The following is a 23,687-nucleotide window of genomic DNA, read 5'->3' on the forward strand; positions in this document are numbered from 1 at the left end:
GAGCCCCCAGGAGGAGCCCCTGTTGGCTCAGGGAGGAGACAGTGCTGTGCGGAGGGGAGTTCCAGGACTGAAGTCATACTGGCGCTCTCCTGGGCTGTGTGGCTGTGTGAAAACTGACCTGACTGGGCCTTAGTGCCCCTTCTGTAAAATGGAGATAACACTACATCTTCCTGGCCTCCCTGGAGGAGGGAGGCCCTTTAATGAGTTGAAAGAGATGAAGCACTTTGGAAAAGAACAGAGTCTTCAAATGAGGTGACCAAGTGTCATTATTATGAAGATGTTTGTAATTATTACCATCCGTGCCTCTTCCCTACCTCCCTTTGCTGCCCTGCTGGGCCTGGGGAAACCCTCAGCTCACATTTAGCTTCTCAAACATTTATAAAAAATGAGTCCCACCCCCTGCTGCTGCCAGAACTGCGCGGAATGCTTTCTATTAAAAATTAAAAACCACTTGTCGAGTCCCTGGGAACGTTCAGATTACACGGGAAACAAACCCCTTCTCAAACTCTCCCCCCCAACTCCCTCTTTGATCATCACTTAAAATGCTGGCTCACTGGGCTGGCCTCTACAGCTTCCGGCCGCCCAGCCAGGGCAGCCTAATGATATGCAGGAAAAGCAGGAACGTGGCTGCAGAGGTGGGGGGGGGTTACTGGGAAGGAGGGGAGGGAGGCAGACCCAGAGACAAGTGACAGAGAAGGTGGCACTAAGAGATGGGGCTAGAAAGTGGGTCAGAGACAGAGAGACAAGGGACAGAGGGACAGAGATTCAGAGAGATGGGCAGGGAGAAAGTGGGCAAACAGATACCCAGACAGACGGGAAAAAATTAGGACGGAGACAGAGAGATGAGCATCAGAGAGGCAGAGATACATAGAGACAGGGAGAAAGTGGAACACGGAATGCGACAGAAAGAGGTAGAAATTCAGAGATAAAGTCAGAAAGTAGACTTATATAGAAACAGAGACAGGCAGAGATACATATTAAGCAAGAGGAGAGTGGGAGAGAGTGGGAGGGGGACAAAGAGAAGAAGCAATTTTGGCTCAATGGGATAAGGGTGCCCTATGTTGCCAACACACTTCTCCAGAGTCTCCAGTGACCTCTGGGACACTGTCCCCTCCCTTTCTCCTCATAGATCCCAGCCATGGACTCACCCATGAATGTGTGTGGGGATCTAATCTGTCCCTCTGAGAGAGAGGATTCTCCTACCATCCCAATTTGAGACCTTTATGCTCTTCTGTCCTTTTCACACTTAAATGGGACCCTCTAGTAAGGAGTCTGGTCACCTTGTTTGTTTGGGACAGCAACATTGTAAGTATCTGCAATAGCATCCCTCTGCCTGTTGCAGAAAGCAAACATTTTTTGCTTATAATTCGGTTCCATTCAGTCACCCAACATCTGCAGAGCACCCACTGTGTGCTAGCCCCTTGAGGGCTGGATGGTGGCTTTGTCACCTTTGTACCCACTGCCATGTAGACACAGGGCCTGGCTTAGAGAAGTTGCTCGTGTTTGTTGAATAATTTGTTGATGGAAACGACAAAGAAAGGCATGGATCCACTCTTCACTGTTCAGGTTCCCTGGGCCACGGGGATAACTCCTGAGGGCCAGGGCCTCTGCTCCGCCTTGCCACCTCTCCCCACCAGAAATCTCCTGTCCTGTTCTCCCTGATCTGGATGGTGAGAGCCAGTGCCGTTGCTAGGCAAGGAGATATTGCACATATAGATCTTCCTGGACTTTAATTAAAAACATCTTTAGAAGTTGTCTCTGCAGAGGCCAGCAATTGATTCCTGGCTTGGGCCTGAGGGCTGCTGAGCCACACTCTCTCTGGCTGCAGACAGGACAATCAGAGGCTCCCAGCTTGTTGCTGCCCTCCCCGAATGAGACCCTTGGGGAACACACTGCCTCCTGCCTTCCTCCTTTCCTCCCTGCCCCGCCCCCCGCCAAGCACTGGATTCAGCAATCAGATAGTGTGCTCTTCCAATTTTATCCTCTTCCCCTCGTGAGCCTCAGTTTCTCCAGCTATAAAATGGGCATGTTAACACTATCGGAGAGCTCCCAGGGTGATGAAATGAGATCAGGGATATGAAAGTGCTTTGCAAGGTATCAAGTCCCTGTGCATGGCTGTGGCCCACACAAGCCAAGGCAAGGGGCTTGGGTTCTGCTTCTGGCTTCTGGGTCCAGCTCTGGAAACTCAGGCAAGTTACTTTATCTCCCTCTGCATTTATTTCCTCATTGGTTAAATGAGGACAGTAATACCTGCCCTGCTTATTCCCCAGGATTGTTGAGAATAAAGGGAAATAGCTCTGTGAAAGCAGTGTTGGCTGACAGCTGTTATTTAGTAAATGTCCCAAGAAGTGCAGACTGTACTACAAAACAGCCCTTTTCTGTCTGTTAAAGACACTGCTCACAGAGGAACTGGAATACATGGGAACCCCGCTCTGGCAGAACCCCTGCCCATTTCCATGGCCCATTGAGCCCCAATCCCATGGTCCAACAATGCTAGTCCTATGCCAAATAAACCACCCCATTCTCTTGCCTTTGCTCGCAGCAGACATCACTAATCGATTGCGGCGTTTTCTCCTGACCTTGAATGGGGGGCCTCAGACTCCTTCTCAACACAACCCTTACAGTCACTACCAATTGACCAGAGTTGGCCCCAGAGGTGAAACTGATCTGCCACCACTTTGAGGTCTGGGGAGTGTCTTGCTCATCTTTGCATCCCCTACATACCTAGCAAAGTGCCATGTACACAGTAGGCACTAATACATGTTTATTGATTTGAAAGCAACTGCTTATTTTTCTCTCCCCTTGGGGCTATATATATATATAAAGTAGGTGCTAATAAATGTTTGCTAAGTTAGGTGACTCATCTTTGCAACCCCTACAGAGCCAAGTACACTGGAGGCCTTGTACATAATGGGTGCTAATAAACATTTGTGGATTTAATTCAATTACTTATCTTTACATCCCCTGCAGTGCCCGGAATAAAGCAGTGGCTAATAGATGTGTGTTGGATGGAACTTCTCATTTCTGTATCCTCAACAGTGCCAAGCACATCGTCTTATACATAGTTGGCATTAATAAGTAGGTAGACTTGAACTGGGCAGGAAAACCCTGTGAAATCTTGCTGTCCACTGGTCAGGTTGCGACACTGGTGGGAAGGGGTCTGGTGCCCCCAGCAATCTCTCTTAGTAGAGATTGTCTAGTCTAACTCTCTTTTCTCAAAACCCACTCTCTTGTTGGTTTCATCTAGCCCTCAGCTTTAAGTTCCTTCTCTCTGCTGATGACTTTCAAAATTGTATCTCTGACCCTGATCGTGCTCCTGACCTCCAGACTCAGAGACCCAACTGCCCCCTTGACAACTCCACTTGGATTTCTAGTAGACATCTCAATCTTAACATGCCCAAGAGTCTTAATTTTGTGCTGTCATCTTGCTCTTCCTGGAGCATTCCCCATCTCGGCAGCTCCATCCATCCAGCTGCTCAGGCCACACACATCAACATCATCCTTGCCTTGTCTCTCTCTTACTAGCCATATCCAGTCCCTCACAAGCCCAGTTGGCTCTACCTTCAACAAACATCCAGAATACCACACCTTCTCACCTCCTACACTCGTCTGAGTCAGCATCACCTTTTGCCCACACGATTGCAGCTGCCTCCTCACTGATCTCCCTACTTCCAACCTTGTCCCTTATAGTCCATTTTCAACATGGTGGCCAACTAGTCAGCCTTTAAAAGTATAAGTTGGATCACATCACTCATTGACTCTGAATCTCACTCAGAGTACAACCGAAATCCTTTCAATGGCTACAAGATCCGTGATCCAGTTTCCAGTACCTCTTTCGATCTCATTGGACACTCTCCCCACCTCACTTACTCCTCTCTTTTTTTTTTTTTAAAGATTTTATTTATTTATTTGACAGAGAGAGACAGCCAGTGAGAGAGGGAACACAGGCAGGAGGAGTGGGAGAGGAAGAAGCAGGCTCCTAGCGGAGGAGCCCGATGTGGGGCTCGATCCCAGAACGCTGGGATCACGCCCTGAGCCGAAGGCAGACGCTTAACGACTGCGCCACCCAGGCGCCCCCACTTACTCCTCTCTTCACTGACACTGACCCCTTGTTATTCCTAACACGTGACAAACACACTATGCCTCAGGACCTTTGCACTTGCTGTTTCCGCTGCCTGTACATTCTTCCTCCAGCTTAGTGATTCTCCAAGTGTGGAGCCAGCAACAGCAGCATCACCATGGAATTAATTAAAAATGCAAACATTTCTAATAGCCAGACATGCTGAATCAGAAACCCCGGGGGGAAAGGGGCATCAATCTGTATTTTAACAAGCCCTCCCAGTAATGTGGATGCACAATAAAGTATGAAAACCACTGTTTCACATAGCTCCTTGGTTCCTTCAGATCTTTGTTCCAATGTCCCTTTTTTGTAAAGAAAGGCCCTTCCTGACTCCTCTATGTAAAATAGCACTCCCCCAATAAAATGCCAAATTCCCTTGGTTTCACAGCACTTACACCACAGGGCCTGCAATTTATTGGCTTGTTTCTTTCTTTCCCGCCTGTCTCCCAGCTCTGTACCTAGGCTTCCTAAGAATCCCCAGTGCCTGGAACAGTGCCTGGCACAGAGTACACACTCAATAAACATCTGTTGCATGAATGAACCCCTTCAATATTTCGAAGGGAACTTGGTGCCCAGAGAGAGGCAGGGACTCGCCCAAGGTCGTGTGGGGAGCCAGGCCTCCTGACTGGCAGCTGCGGGACCTGCTTGGCTGCATTAGGCTCAGCTGGGCTGGCGCGCCCCTCCTCAGAAGCGTGGCTCATCGGAAGCCCCCGGCACACTTCCCTTCCTTTTAAAGCTGTGAGTGGTTTAATTTGCGAGCACTGCTGCCTTTCATGCCCCAAGCTGTGTCCCTGCTCCCTCTGATCTCCAAAGCTGCGCAGACCCCAGTGCCTCGTGTCGGCCCCACCCTCCTCAGCCCAGATCAGGAGACTTGGTAATTGTGACCGATTTTCAAAGCTGCCTGGAGTCTCCACGAGCACCCCGGTGTCAGATTTGCTTTCTCTTCAAAAAGTTGCTTAAATGAAATAAACTCATTTAATTTCTGCTTCCTCCCTCCCCCTCCTGGGTTCTTTGGCTTGTCCAAGTTGAATCCAATGCCTGACTCTTTCTGAGCTGAATGTCAGAGTCAGTGGGCTGGGAGGGGAAGGTGAGGCAGGGCAGGGGCTCCTCAGGCTGATTGATTCTCATGAACTTGGGGGCTGGCTCTGCCTCCTACAATCTGGGTGACCTTGAATGTGTCCTTGCCCTTCTCTTGGCCTCAGTTCCCCCAAGTGTGACGCAAGGACTCTTGCCACTCCAACAGTCTTGGAGCCAAGCCTTGACTTGCTCAGTCACTGACTTGCTATGTGACGGTGGGCACATTTTCTCCCCTCTGAGCCTTAGTGTTCCCATGTGTTCCATGGGGATGCCACCATCAGTCCCACCACCTCTCAGGGTTGAAGTGGGAGTGAAGTGATGGATGAGCACCCGGTGGATGGCTCCCTCTGGAGTCCCCTGTCCCCACCTGTTCTCCAAACTGTAGTAGAGGGAGCTCTCTAAAATGCATGTCTGCCCACATGGCTCCCTTGCTTAAGTTTTTCCCAGGTTCCATGATTCCCTCAAGTCCTCGAGTATGGCTCTTGCTTCCTTCTCCAGCCTCACCTCGTGTCACCTTTCTGGCCTTTTCCATGTGGAAATGTGCAGGTCCATTTGGGATGAACAGAGACAGGGCCAAGGTTTGAGTCGGTGAGTAGAGGCTGCTGGACAGGGGAACCTCAGGGGCTTGAGCTGCCCCTGACTTGCTGTGTGACCTTGGACACATCACCACCCCTCTGAGCCTCGGTTTCCCCATTTGCAAAATTGATTTCTAAGTAATCATTAGGCCCTGAAAGTCCATGGGTCTTTGCTACTGACAACTTCCGATGATCTCTCCACTGAACCTGTATAGGGAAGTGCCTTTTGCAAGGCTGTCTAATAAGTACTTCCAACTTCAGCACGACTGAAACCAAACTCCCAATTTCCCTCCGTCCCCGAGATCGGCTTCTCCCACTGCTCCTCCCATCTCAGCAAATGGAAATCCCATCTATTTAATTGTCCAAGTCAACACCTCGGTAGTCACCCCTGAAATGTCTTTCTCTCACACCCCACATCCCATCCATTAGCAAATGGTTTTGGCTCTACTTTTAAAATATATCCCAAAGTCGACCTCTTCTCACTACCCGTACTGGCCCCACCTTGTTCCATGCCACCATCCTTTCCCGCCCATGTAATCACAGTATACTCCCCTGCTTCTGTCCTTGCCCCGCACCCCAACCCCGCCACCAGCTGATCTTCACAGAACAGCATGGGATCCTGTTGAAACTAAGTCAGACCATGTCACTCTTCTGAAAAAGGCTCTTCGCTGACTGCCCAGCTTGCTCCGAACAAAAGGCAGAGCCCTGACTCTGGTCCCCAGAGCTGCACAATCTGATCGCCTCTCCACTTGTCCTGGGGGCCTTTGCAGGGAATGCTCTTCCCCCAGGGCCCACCCTTCACTTTCCTCAGGTCTCCGTTTCACTGTCACCTCCTCAGAGAAGTCTTTCCAGCCCAATGACCTGTTTGTTTACTCGCTTACTGCCTGTCTTCCTCAGCCAGAAGGTACCCTCCATGAGAGGGGGACTTGTCTACCTCTTCAATGCCATGTTCCCAGTGCCCAGCACATAGTAGGTCCTCGTGCATACTTGTCAAATGAATACACAGAGACACTCAAACACAGAGCGTGTCATATGCATGCACAGGGCTTGAAGTGCCATTGGACTAGCCATGTACGTGCACACACGTGTGTGAATGCATATGTACACCAGGCATACGTGTGCACCTGTGTGTGTGTGTGTGTGTATGTGCACGTGTGCACCAGCCTGCACCCACATCCCTGCCCTCACTGTTCCCTGTCCTCCCACCATCCCTCTGTGCCCACCCGTATTTCTGGTCCACTTCTTCCTCTCCCTCGCTGGCTGCCGGCTCTCTACCCACCAATCTGCCAGATTTGGCCCAAGATTGAGGGGAAGTGGGGACTGACTGCACCCTCTCCCATGAGCTCAGACCACCCCCCCCCCGCCTCTGACATGCATCAGTAGGACTGGAAGGCCCAGAGAGGGGCAGCCCTGAGCCCTCCACCACAGTGCGCCAGGGATGGAATGAGGTGTCTAGGACTGAGGGCCACTGCTCTCCGCCTAGCCTGGCGTGTGGGTGCTTGGGCTAACCCCGTGGGGAAGAAGATGGCTGTGCCCCCTGCCCATGACTCCGGCTTCTCCCAGGAGCCCTGGGGTTAAGTGGGCCCCACTGTGGGAGCAGGCATATTCATCCAACCTTTCGCCTCACTGTCCCGCCGCTACGGGAAGGTGAGCTTCGGAGTGTGGCCTCGCTTGAGGTCTTCTCGCACGTGGGGGCTCTAGTGTGTGGGCTCCTGGCTTTCCCATATCACGGCACGTCCCCAGCGCCCCTGTACACTAGCGGCCATGCCTGGCTACATGCGGCTGGCCTGTGTCTGGGGCTCAGCCGTCTCTGTGAACCTGTGTTCCCAGGGGGCTGGGTCTTGGGGTGTTGGGGTCTCCTGTGGGCAGAGAACGAAGCTGTCTGGATGCTGTTGGCTCTGTTGCCGTGCTCATCCCTGTGTGGCTACACTCTGGTGGAGCCTGGCCCCGGGAGGGTCACGTCTGTTCGTGGCTCTGGCCTGTGGCTGTGTAGGTGGCCGTGTCTGTGCATAAGCTCCGTCTGTGTGGGGGGCTGTTTCCTGAGGGGCGCTGTACAGGGCTCTGTCGGGTGTGAGGCTATGTCCGGTCATGTGCTTGGGCCTCGTTCCAGCTGTGTTTCACTCTGGTTCTTTCCAGCTGTAGGCGGGCCCGTGTTCAGTTGTGCCAACGCCCGTGTGGGCTTGTGGCCAAGGGCTGTGCGAGGTCTGTGTGGAGCTGAACTCTGGGCAAGGGCTGCATACAGGTGGGCAGCTGAGCCTATAAGTGGGGCTGGGCCTGTGGGGGTGACCACGTCCAAGGGTGTTGCTGTGGCCACACGTAGGTCCATGTCCATGTGGGGATGGTGTCCATGTATGTGCCTGAGGTCACGTGTGTGCCTTTGTCCAGGTGTGCCGCTGTGACCGTGTCATCCCTATGCCTGAGCATGTGTGGGCACCTGGGCTCATGCCTGTACCCCCCTGCCTGGGGTAGCAGTTCCTGTCTCTCCTGCCTCTCCCCAGATTATCAGCCACTCCCCACAGCAGGCTCTCACTCGGAACCTGGGAGCCCCCTCACCCCAGCCCCTGGCTCAGCCCGGTGCCCCCAGAGCCCACCGCCCACCTGTGGGTGAGAGCTCAGCCACGCTTCCAATGTACGGGCCATGCAGGAAGCGGGGCTCGCTGTCGTTGATGTCCTGCACCTTGATGATGAACTCCGACTCGGGCTCTAGCAGGCGGTTGGTGGCACGATCCCGAGCCTGAGCCCGCAGTGTGTAGAAAGTTTTCTGCTCGCGGTCCAGGCGCTCCATGGCATGGATGTCTCCTGTCAGCTCATCGATCAGGAAGATGGTCCCAGCGCCCTCGCCTGAGATGGTGTACTTGATGGCCCCATCACCCTCGTCAGAGTCCGAGTGGATCTGGGGAGGCAGGGAGGAGGGTCAGTGGGTCTGGGGCGGGGCCAGGGAGTTTGCATTTCTAGCTTCCAAAGGGCTGTCTCTGACCCCACTCTGAGTTATGGGTCCAACCCCACTCCCCAGACTCTGAGTTTGGCAGGTGGTGGGGACAGGGGTGAAGGGAGCGGGGAGGAAAGGGAAGGCACACTGAAGGAACACCTACTCCATGCCAGACACTGTGCTAAGCAATTCACGTACTTATCTATTCAGAGTTCTTACAAAAAAAAGTTTAAAGTCTACAGAAGGCACTAGCACCTGCCTGGCAGCACGGGACACACAAAATTTACCAGCCAGCCCGGCAGGGGCACTGCCACAGAGTTGTACCGCAGCAGGGCCCTGGCGGGGCCAGGCAGGACCCTCTGGCTGCTGAATCACGGAGAGGTCCGGGGAGCTGAGGGAACTGGGGTGAGGGAGAGGAGAAAGACCATTTACCGCAGGTGGGGAGCTTTTTCACTATCTTAAAGACCGGCAAAACGACCCTGGTATGTACTGGCTGAAAATCAGCCCTGCCTGAGACATAATAAGGGTCCAATAAATGGTAGCTATCATTACTATTATATTATTTACTAAATGTTAGCTATATATAACTGGGCTTTAATCCAGGCACCGTCAGGCTCCAAATCCCAGGCTGTTCTCACTGAACTGAGATAAGGCAAGGAAGCAGTAGCAGGACTGTTCTCCCAAATAGAAACACCTAGGTCCTGATCCTCCTATGCCCAAATTTCCGAGGCAGCTCTAAGCAGAGGGAAAAGCATCTGATGAAGCTGGTGACCTTGGGTGGGCCCCTGCTCTACTCGAAGCTTCCATAGAGATGTTGAGTGAGTGAGAGAATCCCTAAAGCCCCTTTCGGACCAGGATGCCACATACTCCAGCCCACTCAGCAGGACAACAGGTGCCAATGAAGTAGTCACGAATGGGGATGAAAACCCACCCCTTGCCATACAGGAGGAGCCCGGGTATAAATTCTGTTGGTGGAACTCTGTGTCTGAAAGGTGGATTATAGAAGTGCCATTTGGAAGATTGAATGGCCCATAAACATTTTCATATTTCATTAGCCGATTAATGGGCATCTCTCTCTTTTTGGCGAGTCTGCTGATTCTCAGCAGAAATTGCGGGGAGTAAATGGAGGCGTCTGGTGGAACCTTCCCGGGTCCCCGTCCTGTTATAGATTGCCCCAATTAATGCCCGTTCTGGGCTCCACTGAGAAGCCTTCTTCCTGTCCAGTTACTGTTAATAGATTTCTCATAAGTGGCTGGATTGTAAAAACCTCATAACTCAGTTTAATGCCCCCAATAAAATTATCTCAGGACGTCAGCCCTGAATCATTGGCAGTGCCGGGGATGAGGAGACCTGTCTCTCCTGTTTGCTGTTTATGCTTTTCCTCCACCTTGGCCAGGGGGGGATGTGGGGATAGGAGAGGGTGAACTTGTCCCCCTCCTCCAGCGCCTCACCCTGCTTTCCAATCAGAACCGGTGTCTGCTTACGCTGTCAGCATGTGGGGGGACACTTAACAGCGATAATCTTATCCGTTTTCACCTCTGCCCTATGAAACATTGTTCTTCCCATTTCTCAGATGAGAAAATGGGAATGCAGAGAGGGGGAGTCACCTGCTGTGTCCCAGAGCTGAGTTCGGGAGGCCAATCTCCTGATCCCATCACGCACTAATGTTGTGATCATGGGCTGATTCATTCTTCCTGTTTTCCCACCTGAGAAATCAGATCAAGCCCTCCCTGGCACAGGTGCGGTGAGGACTCAATGAGAGCGTGTTTGTAATGACCTAATGCTGGGTAGACCATTGTTGCCTTCCCTTTCTGCCCCCTGGGTCTCTATCAGGGTCCCTGCAGACCTTACTTACATGTGAACTCAGACCCCGGACAGGGATCACTCACAAGTGAGGAGTGGGGGAGGAGAGAGTGGAACCAACGGTGATGTCACCGATGTTCTTCTTCCGTGAAGGATGACATAGCGCTCACGCTGTGGCCCAGTAGCCACTCCCTGGGGACTGCAGAGTCAGACAGGGCTGACCGGGTTGGGGAGGGAAGGCAGGAGCTCAGAGCTCGGAGCTGTGGGTCTGCGCTGGGGCTGCGTGCCCTGCCTCCGCGAGTCCTGTCTCCAGAATGAAGAGGGTGTGCCTGCGTCTCTACCCCCAGAAGGACTTTTCCCAAGACTCTCAGCTGTGAGTGGAGGCTGGAGGACGGTGCTCTTGTTTATGGAGAGCCTACCACGTGCCAGGTGTGTTGCAGGCCTCTGCAGAAATCTAATTTAATGTCGGAGCACACGTCGAGTTATCCCCTTTCCCAGGTGATGACACTGAGCTGGGCCTACGTCTGTTTGACTCCTACATTCAGTTTGTCTGTCTGCAGCCTCTGTGGGTCTGTCAGTCTGTCTGGGGGAGAGGCCCGGACACATCTTTTGTCTTGAACCCGCCACAGTCACAGGCAGCCTCTTCTACCCGAGCCTCTGCTCCATCATTTGGAAAAGGACTGCAAATCACAAATCAGGAGAGGGCTTCAGGATCAGGAACAGCTGGGTGCCAGCTTAGGCTTTGCCTCTGGCCTGGGACCTGGCCCTGAGCCAGAGAGGCTACCCTTCTCTGAGCCTCAGTCTTCTCATCTGTAAAGGATATGATATGGCTCCCACACATTCCGACAATTCATAAGATAACGTGTGGAAACTCCTGGCACAAAGTGGGTGCTCGGTGCAGATCAATTCCCTCTCCTTTTCCCACCCTGGCTCAGGAGGGACTGAGGGTCACCCACTTTATCCCCCCATCTCCTGACACGAGACCGTAGGTTGAAATCCTGACCCACAGGAGAGACAGCGGCATCATCTAGTACCTTCCTGTCTTTTAAACTCGGCTTGTCTCCTTCAGGCAGTCCTCTCGGCTGCCCCCCTTGCCATTTGGTTGAAGAGCCTTCATCCTGCCCCCTACACACTCCCCTCAGCTTCACACTCCCCCGTAACACCTCAGTATTGCACATCTGTCTCCCCAGCTGTCCAGGGCCTCAAGGATTTGGACTAACTGATTCATGCCTGTCTGAACTCCCCATGCCTAGCTCACATAGGTGTCCTGAGTATGCCTGCAGAGTAAATACCGGAGGAACTGAGAGTTGAGTGTGTGTAAGAGTACATGCACATGCGAGTGTGAGAAGTGAGCTCCTTGAGGACCAAGCATATGGCTGTTCGTTTCCTTCTACCCAGTACCTGGCACAAGGCAGGGCACCAAACATATCAGATAGATGAAGAATGAAATATACAACAGTCACTAGAATTCCCCCACCTGCTTTTTCTGGAGGATCCAGTCACTGTTAAATCCCAGGTACACTTGAGCTAGACTAGAGCGAAGAGTCACTAGATACACTTCTAGACACTTCACTGAAACCTCATTGATGTCTCATTAGGATCTTGCGAATCAGAGGTCATTCTCTCCTTACAGCACAGGTTGGCAAGCTGAGGATCAGAGAGGGACTCTATCTTCCCTAGAGTCACACAGCCAGCAAGGGGCAAGCCCGAAACCTGACTCCACATCCTGGGTTCCTTCCACCGCTATCAAGTGTGGACGGCCCCAGGAGAGATCTCCCCCCTCCTCAGGCCCCAGCCCTAGGTCATAAACAACGTGAAAAACACAAGAGTGATGGCTTCTCATCCCGGGGGGAACTGAAAAATGGGCTTTACGAGGCCATTAATTACTTCCTCCTAATTAAATCAAAATTAAATGCGAGCAGAAGTACGTTTTCCTTATTAAAGACAATTAAACGGACAGCGCAGCTACGCAAATAAAACGAGTCCAGGATTTAAACGGAAAGCAAATCAAATAAAAAGCCTCCCCCGGAATGAGGGGTCTGTTCACGCCGGTGCTTCTCGTAAACCAAGAGTTCATCAATTTTCTTTAAATATTAGCAACTTAATTAAATCTGCTCCCCTCCCCACTTTAATCCTGCTGTATATCTAAAATAGATCTCACCGCCCACAGGAGTTGGTCATAAGTGCTGACCCCATAATTCTATCTTTCTTTTTTTTTTTAAATTAAAAATCCTACAAAATCCACATCCAGCTGACAGAAGCCTCGGGGGAAATTACAGTTCAGAAAAGGGATTAGTCAAAGTACCCAGATTGTATGGAAATCTGGGAGGTTGCTTTGAGGGTGGGTGTTGGGAGCAGGTGCCGGGAAGGTGGGCCAGGCCGCCCAGGGGGGCAGGACGGCGGAGGGAGCGGCGGGTGCGGGGCCGAGGCGACAACCACGGACCCCAGTGGTTCCTGCGGGTGCCGACAGGAGCCTGGCAGTGAGTGATGGAGAAGGCGCTTGTAAAATAGGTTACCGTTGGGCGCCCGGGGTTCACTCGGCGGATGGTACCGTTGCTAAGCTACCTTTGGAATTCGACAAGGACGGATGCTCCGAGCAGCTCCCTGGGGCGGGGGACCGGGAAGCAGTGAATTCACTGAAACTGTGGAGAAGTCCTTTCTCCCCGAAGAGCGAAGAGCGAGAGAGAGTGGTGCGACTGTGTGTGTGTGTGTGTGTGTGTGTGTCTGCATGCGTGTGTGTGCACAGAGGTGGGGCTCGGCTGGCATGGGGACAGGTGGGTTTTAGAAGTCCAAGCTCATATTCCTATTGAATACAGAATGAGGGGTGGGCTAAGCGACCACCTCCCCCTCCCCCACTCCCACCCCCACCACCTGGGGGTGAGAAACTGGGACATCGGGTTGCTGGGTTGCCGAGAAGGCTTTCATGGTTGGGGGCAGGGGTTGGGAGTGTCTGTGTAGCTAGGATGCCCAAACTGGTGGAAATACCAGGTGAGACCTATAATTATAAATCTAACACCCGGCACATGTCAGGTGCCAGGCGCTCACTTGCTCTTCTAGGCTCTTGACATATGCTAACTCAGTGATTCCTCCCCACAACCCTGGGCGGGGGGTAGGAACGGCCTCGCTCAACAGATAAGGAACCTGAGGTTCAGAGAGGTTAAGTAATGTGGCCAGGCTCAGAGAGATAATAAGGAGCAGAGCTGGGACTTGAGCCCCGGCGGCCTGGCTCCAGCTGGCCCCCTTGAACCACATACTATCTACCACTTTTCCAAAGGAAATGTGTTCTGGACAAATGTTTGCAAAGAGATGGAAACTTCTCTTTCTTCCCTGCACAGAGATGGGCTCTGGGAAGAAGAGAGGGGGGCTCTGGGTGAAGATGATGGAGTGGGGGATAACATGGTTGTGGCAGCCACGGGGATATTAGGAGAGGTTGCCCCAAGGATAAGAAAGACACCTGGGCTGGGCACAATACTTGGCTCATGGTCAAGGGCAGTCACATTGCACTGGGCCCCAAGCTGGTGTCCAGAAATCCGGTCTCTAGCGTTGGTTCTGTCACCGCGTTGCTGGGTGACCTTGGTCTGATGTTCTCTGCCTCCGGCCTCAGTTTCCCGGTCTTATAATGAAGGGACTTCCTAAGGCCACAGACTCTGGTTCCTGGAGACAGGGATGGGATTCCCCCATGCTTTAGAGATACTAATGGTTAGCAAGATGCAGGGCAAAGTGCTGAATCAGCAGCGGGTTCTCTCATGGTTTCAGGACTTGGGTGGCTGGGGAGGCCTCAGAGCCCCAGCTGCTGGGCGGGCCACAGAGCTCAGGTACCTGACAGCACCAGGCTGACATTGAGGCCGATGTGCGAGTCCTTCCCTGTCTCTCTGGGGGTTTCCTGGACCCAAGTCCCCCTCCCAGGCCTGGTTGTCTCGGAGAGGTTGGGAGAATCAGGCTGGGACTGGCCTCCGACATACACGGGTTCGAGTCCTGGCCAAGTTGCTTGCCCCCTCTAGGACTTAGCCCTCTCTCAGCCTCGGTTTCCTTGCTACAAAAGGGAAGGATGATTTCTACCTTGCAGTTTAAGGATTAAGTGCTTCGTATGGAATAATGAGAAAACAACAATGAAATACCAACCAGGCTGGAGGCTGAACACAGTATAGGCTGTTTTCTTTTTAATCCCTTCAAAAACCCTAGGAAATGGGCTCTCTTAGCCCCCCTATTACAGATGAAGAGACAGGTTCGGGGAGGTGACGTAACTTGTTCAAGGTAATACGGTTTGTGGGTTGGCTGAGGCAGGCCTGAAGCTCAGGGGCGTCTGGTCCCCCAGCCTGCGATCTTAGTAACCTCAGCACTGGCTACAGCCTAGCCGGAACTCGGCCCTTCTTCCCCATCCCCTCACCCCATTCTGCCAGCCCCACCATCTCACGGCCCTGGCTGGCAGTCGGGAGCCCTAGGCTCTGCCACTAGTTTGCTGGGTGACCTCGAGCAAGGACATGGATGGAGGGGAAAGTAGCCAAGAACCAGGGATTACTGTGTCTAGACCAGAGAAAATCAGGGTTTCCTGCAAGAGAAGCCCGGAGATTTACCCCAAGGCCTTCCTCCCCTCCCTGAACCCTGAGCCTCTGACCCGAGCAGGTTGATCAGCCTCCCAATTCTCAGACCCATTCAGCTCACGGGAAACTCCAGAGTTGGTCCCCTCCCCCGTCTCTACTGACCAAAACTTCCCGGAAGGCTGACAAGCAGAAACCAGAGAATTGTGCCCTACCACACCCTTCACTTCCATACTTCAACTGCTGACAAGTCTCTGACTAAGCCAGGCTCCCTCAGGCCTCCGAGTCTTTGCACAGGCTAGGTACGCCTTCTTTCTCATCAGCCCAACAAACTCCTACTCATCCATCAAAACCCTGCTCAAGTGTGTTCTCCTCCACCAAGCCAGCCAACAGATACCATTTACTTAATGCCTACTCAGTGCTAGGAGCTCACCTCTGAAGCTTTTCATGTACCAGAGCTACTCTGGGGAGCCCCCAAATGGCAGAGGCTGGATTTTACTTGCCTTTGCCTCTCCAGCATCACACCCACGAGGAGCTAAGAATTGAAGGGTTGAACAAAAGTCCTTCCTAGCTTCATATACCCCTCAGGCACAGACCCTTAGCCACATTAACCAGCATTTACTCAGTTTGAGAAAGTAGCTTTCCTTCATTCATTCATGTAATACGAACAGTTTATGAACAATGTGTGTGCTTGGTGCTGGATTTAACAGTGAGCAAGACAAACACGGTCTGATAGGAAATATATACATTAACTGCATCATCAAACAAACACATGCATAATGAAGTGTGAAGGAAAGCTATGGGGACCTTGGATGGCACGTGACAGGGACGGATGGCCATATCCAGGGGGATCTGCCTAAGCCTGGTGTGGTCAGGCTGGCTTCTCCGGACATGTGGCATTTGAGGTCTCCACCTGAGTGTCAGTATAAAGTAATCAGCAGAAGGAGCGGGACAGACCTGTGCAGGGGGAGGAAATAACCCAGGCGGAGGGGAGGAGTGGTGGCAGGAGCAGGGCACTGTGAGGACCATCAGAAGAGCCCCGACCCTGAAACTCGGAAGAGTGTGGCAGGAGGTAAGGCTACAGGGAAGCCAGATCTTTGTAGGGAGCCCGGTGAAATTTGGACTTGACCCCAAGTGCATGGGAAGCTATTGAAGAATTTTAAGCAGAGTGGGGACAGTATGTGTGTGTCATGATCAGATCTGCAAACCTGTTTCTACATTCTGCATGCATCCAGCTACAAGCCGGCCTGGGTTTACCTACTAGTTCTCTCTGCTCTGAGATGCACAGGGGAGGGGGACGGGAGGAGGGCGCGGGGCGGGGGCAAGCAAGCCAAGCCCGCCATCCTGCTGTCTGTCCCAGGCCAGGTGCAGGCTGGGAGGAGGCACCCAGGACTGGGACTTGGGGGGAACGGGGTCCCTAGCGTCTCCCAGTGGGTGACTCCGGGGTCCTGGGCGCGGGGCAGCGTGTGCGGGGGCCCACTTTACCTTGCCCACGTACAGGGGCTCCGTGCCCGTGTACTCCTCCACCACGAAGAACTGGTTCCACACCCAGCCGCGCTTCACGCGGCCCGCGCCTGGCGCGCCGTCCTGCCGAGTCCCGGGGGCCGCCGGCGCGGGGGTGCCCGCCGCCCACAGGCGTCCCGGCAGCGGCGGCGGCGGCGGCAGCAGCAGCAGCAGCAGCAGCGCGGGCGACAGCGCGGCTCCCGCCCGGAGCCCCCGACCGTCGGGCCGCGGCCTCATGCTTGGCCTGCGCCGGGCCGGGGCCCGGGAGCCTGGACGGGAGGCACCGGGGCGTCGCCGCTCGGTGGCACGACGGAGCGGCCCCGCGTCACATGGTGGCTTCAGCGCGGCCGCCGGGGCGCGGCCCCCGACGGGGCACCCGGACTGGCCCGCGGCCCTGCGCGCCGCCCAGCGGCGGGGGCGCCCGGCTGCAGGGGAGGGGGCGCGGCCGCACCCGGGGCATGGACGGCCCCCGGGGTCCCCGCCCGCGCCCCCCTCGCTGCCGCCGCGGCCGGATCACCAGGCGGTGCCTCCGCGGCTCCCGAGGCTGGTGTGCGCCATGGTCCCCGCGCAGAGGGCTGCTGGTTGGGGCCCGGCCGATCCCCGGAGGGCTAGGGGCCGTCCGGACCCGGCCCGGAGCCTGCGAGAGAAACAAGAGAACATCAGAGGAGGCGCCTTGTGGGGGCAGGGCGGGTTGAGTCGACCTCTCACCTCTCGTCTTTTAGGTACCAGTTAAGCCCCTGCCGTGACCCATAGTGGTCCCTGCCTTCTTGGGCCCCGGGTCTAGTAGTTCTGCTTCTTTTCCCCCACCCCCCACCAGCCCCGCTCCTTCCTTTCAACTCCCGTCACACATCTATCCTCTCCCCGCCTCCCCCTACTTTCTCATGGCCCCTCACCCAGCTCCTTCTCCGTGGTCCTCCACCAGCCCCCATGCCCAAGGGAGCAGAGGCCTTACCAGCTGCTTCCCCTGACGCTGGCTGGCAATCTGTCCAGCCCAGCCCACCCCCTGGAAATCCCCCACCCAAGAGAAGGAGCAGGCCCCTCTAGAAGGGGTCTTCAAGGGCTCCCAGGACCCAGGCCTCCTGGGTGCACAGAGTCCAGCACCCAGCCCACCACCCACATTCCCACCTTCTCAAAGCAGGTGAGAGGTCATTCCCTCCTTCTGGAGCAGGTGAGAGGAGCCCAGGGAAGGCCCTCTGATCTTGCACAGCCCGCCTACAGGGGTGGGGCCCCTGAATCCCAGGGGGCCTTGCTTGGAGGTGCCCTGAGTGACTCTGGGCAGGGCCACAACCCCTCTGAGCTTGCCATGGTGTCTCCACATTCCCCCAGAAAACCTTCCTTTCGCAGCGCCAGAGAGACTCTTCTCCCCTCTCCTGGACCAGCACCGCCGTCCCCAGATCAATCCATCTCTCCTTCCCTCACCTCCATCAGATCCTGCTTTCAGCAAGAAAGGATCTGAGGGACTAACTCCTACTCAAGCCATAATGATGAATAATGGCTTAATGTGGGTGTTTACAGGGGACAGCAACGCTGCTTTAATGGAGGAATTTCAGGTACTGACAAGACTGAGTGGAGGTGAGGGGCTCAATCCCCACTCCTCTCCCCAAGCCCAGTTCAGTTCAGTTCAACCACTCAATTCCACTGAGCATTGGCTTCGCTGGGTTTGGGCTGGGTACTAGGACAAAGAAATAAGCTCCCAGTTTAGTGGGGTGAGCAATGTAAATGCCAGGTGGCATGTGAGCAGGGCTCTAAGAAGGACTCAGGGAAGAGAGTGAGCCCTGGTGCCTGGAAGGGGAAGGTGAGTGGGAGGGAATCCCGGCTGTTTCTTGGAGGAGGGGGCTTCTGAGTGGCCGGGAAGAAAGGGGTGGGCCTTGGGGCAGAGGAGTGTGTAGGCAGCCTAGGGAGCATTTGGCTGGTTGGGGGAGTTTGGTTGGAAACTTGGGGTGTATGGCTGCGCAGAAGATGGGCCAGGTTCTCCTGCGGAACAAAGAGGTGGCTGGAATCTTTGGGGCAGAAGAAATGGAGACCACCTCCTGTGACCCAGGACCACAGCGGGCGGCTCTCATGCCTTTCACTAACTTGTGGGAGTCATAGCAACTGTGAGGCTGGCGTTTTGTACCCATTCTGCAGATGCTTGATTCCCCAGTGTTCTTTCCCCACACGGGCAAAGGAACTTCCTTACAGAAGGGGTTCAGGGTAGGGAGTCATCTGTTGGAAGGGGAGATGGTGAGGAGGTTAAAGCTGCATTTCAGGGCAGTGAGAAGGAGAAAACCACACAGCCCCTAGGGAAGAGAGGAGAGAGGAGTCCTGAACATGGGACCGTGCTGTTCCCTGAACTAACGGAGGCCAGGAGGGCCCATGACCCTGGTGCGAGCATCCCCGGCATCCCCGTCTCACCCCTTCCTCACCCACTACGTGGGGTCTAGCATGAAGGCAGAGCCAAGAGATGAGGACACCCCCCTCTCCTTGTGGCCCTGCTCTGCGCGATCCTGGAGCTATGCTGCCGCCTCTGGGGATTGGGCTTTGATTCCCCGCATTACAGCCTGGGCTGGTCGTAATGAGGCTGGAGTTATGGGTGAGGAGGGGGCATCGCTCCGCAGCCTTCATTTCCTGGAGCTTATGACTTCCCTGCGGGCTCGGCAGGAACTGTTCCCCTGACTCCATCAGGCAGTTCCAGGACCCATCACAGCCCTGCAGGGACGCACAGGGGAGGGGCCAGCGGGAGGGTGGGTATGGGGGGAGGCTGGGGCCACCTCTGGGGAGAGCTGTGGGGGTACAGGAGGTGGGAACAAGGGCCGATCCCCCACCCCGTGTTTGCAGGCACCCCATTGCTACTCTCTCTCCTTCCCTCTCCCTCCTTCCTTTTCTTTCTTTACACCACCTTTTCAAAGATTCTGTCATTCATTCATTCATCCATCAAACATCAGCATCTACTACAAGTGGGGAGACAGAAATGCATTCATTCATTCATTCATTCAACATACTTTCAAAATCGTTTCTCTGTGAAGACAGCAAGATACAATCGGTTACTCAGCTATATATCAGGAGAGAGATGCATTTCTTCTGGTTATGCATTTACTGTTTCAACAAATATTTACCACACCTCCCTGATGCCAGCCCCTGCGCTGGGCACTGGGAACAAAGCAATAAACAAAGTAGGGGGTTGACCTCCTAGTTATAAAGGAAAGAAATCTACCATATGTTTCTGGGGGTGATCAGTGTTAAGGAGGCATATAAAACAGGAAAGGGGGAGGAAGAGAATGATGGAAGGGCTGGAGTGGTTGTCTTATCGCAGATGTGATATCAGGGAGGGCCTCTCAGAGGAGGTAACATTTGGTGGATCTGGAAAGATGAGAAGGAGCCTGGCACAAAATGATTCCACGCAGAGGGAACAGCACATGCAAAGGTCCAGAGGCCACTGTGGCTGGTGCCGAGCAAGGGGGTGGCTGAAGATGAGTCAGGACTGGGGGACACAGGCCGGATCAGGGAGGACTGGGAGAGGGAAAGCAGTTTCCATTGTATTCTGTGTGTACGGAGAAGTGTTTGGAGGAGTTTAATAGAATAAAAACCACGGGAGACCGAAATGGTCTCTGGCCATAAGGGGATTGCATGATGGAAATCCTTCAACACAGGAGGGCCAAGCACAGCACAGTGGGGCGCAGAGGGGGGACGGCATTGTAGAGAAGGTGGCATTTGAAGTTAAAGTGTAAGAAGGATTTGGACATGTGGGATTTGGGGTGTGGGGGAGGAGAAGGAGCTCTCTGTGGCAGGACTGCCTGGGGCAAAGGCCAGAGGTCAAATCCCACTTTAGAGAGGGGCAAAGTAAAGAGTGCTGTCCAAAGTTGCATAGGCTCCTTGATGGCAGACTGCGGTCTCGAACCCAGGCTTGGATTCCCCTTGGTGTGGGGCACCTTTGAAGGAACAGCAAAAGTCGCGCCTCTCCGTGGCTGCAGCCCAGTGCCAGGGGGCACGCTTGGCAAGATGAGGGTGACTGCCCCTCCGCCCTGGCCTGCCCCCTCTGCTGAACGCCCTCGCGCCTGCCTGGCGTGTCCTGCAGCCTGAGGGTCGGGGCCCTCATAGCCCCACCTCTCCCTCCTCCCCCGGCCTTCTCACCGCCCACCGGGGCCCCTCTCAGCCGTGCTGGCCAGCTTTCCTGGCCACCTGCCAATTCTCCACAGCTCTGCGTGGCCCTGCCAGGACTGCTGCAGACACTTCGGCCTCCTCTCTCCCCCCTCCTTCCTCCCTTTCCTGCTCAGCTGCATTTTCCTAGCGGTGTAACCACAGGACCCTACCCTGGCTCAGTCCTTCAGGGGAGGCTGCTGTGGAACCTTAGGCCTGAATTCAGATCTCCGAGGCCTTCCCAGGAGATCGTGAGCATGTTGGTGGCTTTCTCTGGGCCACGGGGCTCAACATACTGCACAGCTGTTTCATCCCAAATGGGATTAAATGTCAAGCCCCAGCCTGGCTCCATAAATGTTGGCTTTGCCCTCTCCGCTCTTCAGCCTCGGCTGCTCTGATCCAATGCTCTCCCGACCATGTCCGCGTCCGTGATTCCTACGTGCCTGCAGGCCTGTGTCTCCGTGATCCCTATGTGCCTGCAGGCCTGTGTCTGCAATCATGGATGTCATCGTGTATGGCGTCATGTACGTGTGTATCTGCTGCATGTTCATTCATTCCACAGATATTTGTGAATTTCCACTCTGTGCTGTTCTAGGCACAATGAAAAGAAATGAGTAGAGGCCTTGCCCTTGCAAGTCTAGTGGGGGACAGATGATAAACAAATAAATAACATGACAGTTCATAGTAAATGCTGTGGAGAAAAACAAAGCAGGGTAAGGGGTATGGGAAGTACTGAAGTGGCGGGGTGGGGGGATTTGAGTGCACACTCTCTCTCAATCATCTGTTATAAATAATAATTTATACAAGGTGGTCAGGGAAGGCCTCACGGCTAAGGTGACATTGGAACAGAGATCCAAAGTGAAGGAAGGAGGGAGCTGCACACATAGCTGGGAGAAGAAAATTCCAAGCTGGGAGAACAGCAAGTGCAAAGGTCCTGAGGTCAGTGCATGTTTGGTGTGCAGGAGGAACAGCAAGGAGCCCCTTGTTGCTGAAGGGGCGTGACGGGTGTGAGCAGTGGGAGATGGGGTCAGAGAAAATACGGAGGGGGCATCAGAGTCTGCAGCGTCTCCTTTGGGTTTTTACCGTGAGATGGGGCCGCTATCCTGGGAGGGTTTGAGAAGAGCAGTGACATAATCTAATTTCTATTTTAGAAGATCATCATGGCTAGCTCTTGTGTTTCAAATAGAGGGAAGCTGGGGCTGGAAGGGGGCTGGGGGGGCCATTTCAATAACACAGACAAGAAGTGAAGGTGGCTCGGACCAAGGGGGAGCAGTGGAGGTGCCGAGAAGTGAAGCTGTGCCGCGGGATATGTTGTGGGTCTGAGAGGGGATGCCAGGGAGAGAGGGACCAGGCAGGACCATCAGGCCACCGCAGTAAGGAGAATGGTGGGGTTTCCTCTCACCGAGCTGAGAACAGCAGTGGGCAGAGCAGATATGGGGAGATCAGGAACTCAGTTTTGGACGTGTTCCATTCAAATGCCTGTTAGGCATCCGGTAGCGATGTGGAGCAGGCCAGGGCACCTAGAGGCAGGAGCTCCAGAGTGGGGGCCTGACTGGAGGGGTACATCTGGGAACTTGGGTGGTATGTCGAGCTGAGACTGGACGAGCCCAAGAAGACATGAGTGCAGGTGGAGAAGAGGCCCAGCACCTTAATGACAGAGATCAGGGAGATGAGAGGCCGAGCGAAAGGCTGAAGAGGAGGAAAGAGAAGGGCCAGGGAGGGGAGGCCAGGAGAGAGCAGTTATCCTGGAAGCCCACTGAAGACAGTGCTGGAAGGAGGAAGGGTCATCAACAGTGTAGACTGCTCTGGCGGGTGAGGGACTGGCTGTCCAACTTTGCCTCTGTTGTCCTGACATCACTGCTAATAGTGTCCCACTCCCTTTTCTCCCAATTTAGATGATGAATTATAGGGTCTACCTACTGCCAGGACAAGTCAGATGTGGACTTTGAATTGCCCATCGGTTTCTGCAACATGGATGGCCTTGATCAAAGCTAGTTTGGTGGCATGCGTGCAGGCTTGAATGGAGCGGGTCCAAGAGAGACTGGGAAGCAGGGAGGCAGAGACATAGGTGGGGGTGATAGCCCTTCTGGGGAGTTTTTGAAGGTTCCTTTTACCTGCTCTCCCAGCCCCACCCCTAGCCCAGCAGTCTGCTGGGTTTTAGGGTACATAAGAGAGAGGGATGGGAAATATAGAGTGGCCAGCTGCTAATAGCCAATTCATTTCCCAGTCCTTTCTTGTTTCGATTCTGTTTCAACATTCACTCCCAAGCTTGGCCATGTGCTCAGCTCTGCCCCTGTGAACACTGATGAGACTAAACCAAAGAAAATCATTCCTCTCTCTCCTCCAGTGATTGCTTTAGAAAGTATCATGTGACACAATGCTGGCCAGTGAGATATAAAGAGATAACTACTGGAGAGCTTCTGGGAATTATTTTTTGCTCTTCAAAAAGAGATGCCTTAGGGCACCTGGGTGACTCAGTTGGTTAAGCATCTGCCTTTGGCTCAGGTCCTGGGATGCGCCCCACATCGGCTTCCCTGCTCAGCAGGGAGCCTTCTTCTCCCTCTGCCGCTCCCCCTGCTCGTGTTCTCTTTCTCGCTCAAATAAATAAAGTCTTTTTAAAAAAATCATGAAAAGAGATGCTTTGAGGAGAAACTTTTCATTTTCTGCATGTGTGAGGAGGTGATGGCTTGAGCTACAGCAGCCATTTTGGAACAATGAGGGAAGCCACCCAACCCCCCCTCCCCCCAAGAGGCTACAGGGACTTACTAAGAAAGATGGTACAAATCTGTGGCTTTAATGATGCTGCTGAACCACCAACTTTACCCACTTCGGGCCTTGAAGATCCAGTTCCAGCTCCTACTTTCTCCAGAATTTCATTCTCTCTCCTGTGAACTCCCTCAGATCTGTCTGGCTGCATCTTCTCTGGGGTTTGGTGTCAGTTGTAATGGCAAGCTTCTGGAGGACAGAAACCATGACTATTCCTTCTTCCATCCTTCCCTGCACCTTCCCACACACGCCTGTCAGAG

General features: G+C 54.0%; 1 protein-coding gene across 1 annotated transcript in view; it reads right to left on the minus strand.

Annotated features, from left to right (window-relative positions):
• Positions 1-16,782, minus strand: part of CDH22 (cadherin 22) — a 66,222-nt gene extending 49,440 nt beyond the window's left edge. The window contains exons 1-2 of the mRNA XM_040637847.1: positions 16,528-16,782; positions 8,371-8,665 (exon numbers count right to left, since the gene is read on the minus strand). Coding sequence (XP_040493781.1) covers positions 8,371-8,665; positions 16,528-16,782 — 550 coding nt within the window. The remainder of the gene's footprint in view (positions 1-8,370; positions 8,666-16,527) is intronic.
• Between the last annotated feature and the right edge of the window lie 6,905 nt (positions 16,783-23,687).

This window comes from Ursus maritimus, unplaced genomic scaffold (genome assembly GCF_017311325.1).
Source record: "Ursus maritimus isolate PB19 unplaced genomic scaffold, ASM1731132v1 scaffold_22, whole genome shotgun sequence".
Taxonomy (NCBI): Eukaryota; Metazoa; Chordata; class Mammalia; order Carnivora; family Ursidae; genus Ursus; species Ursus maritimus.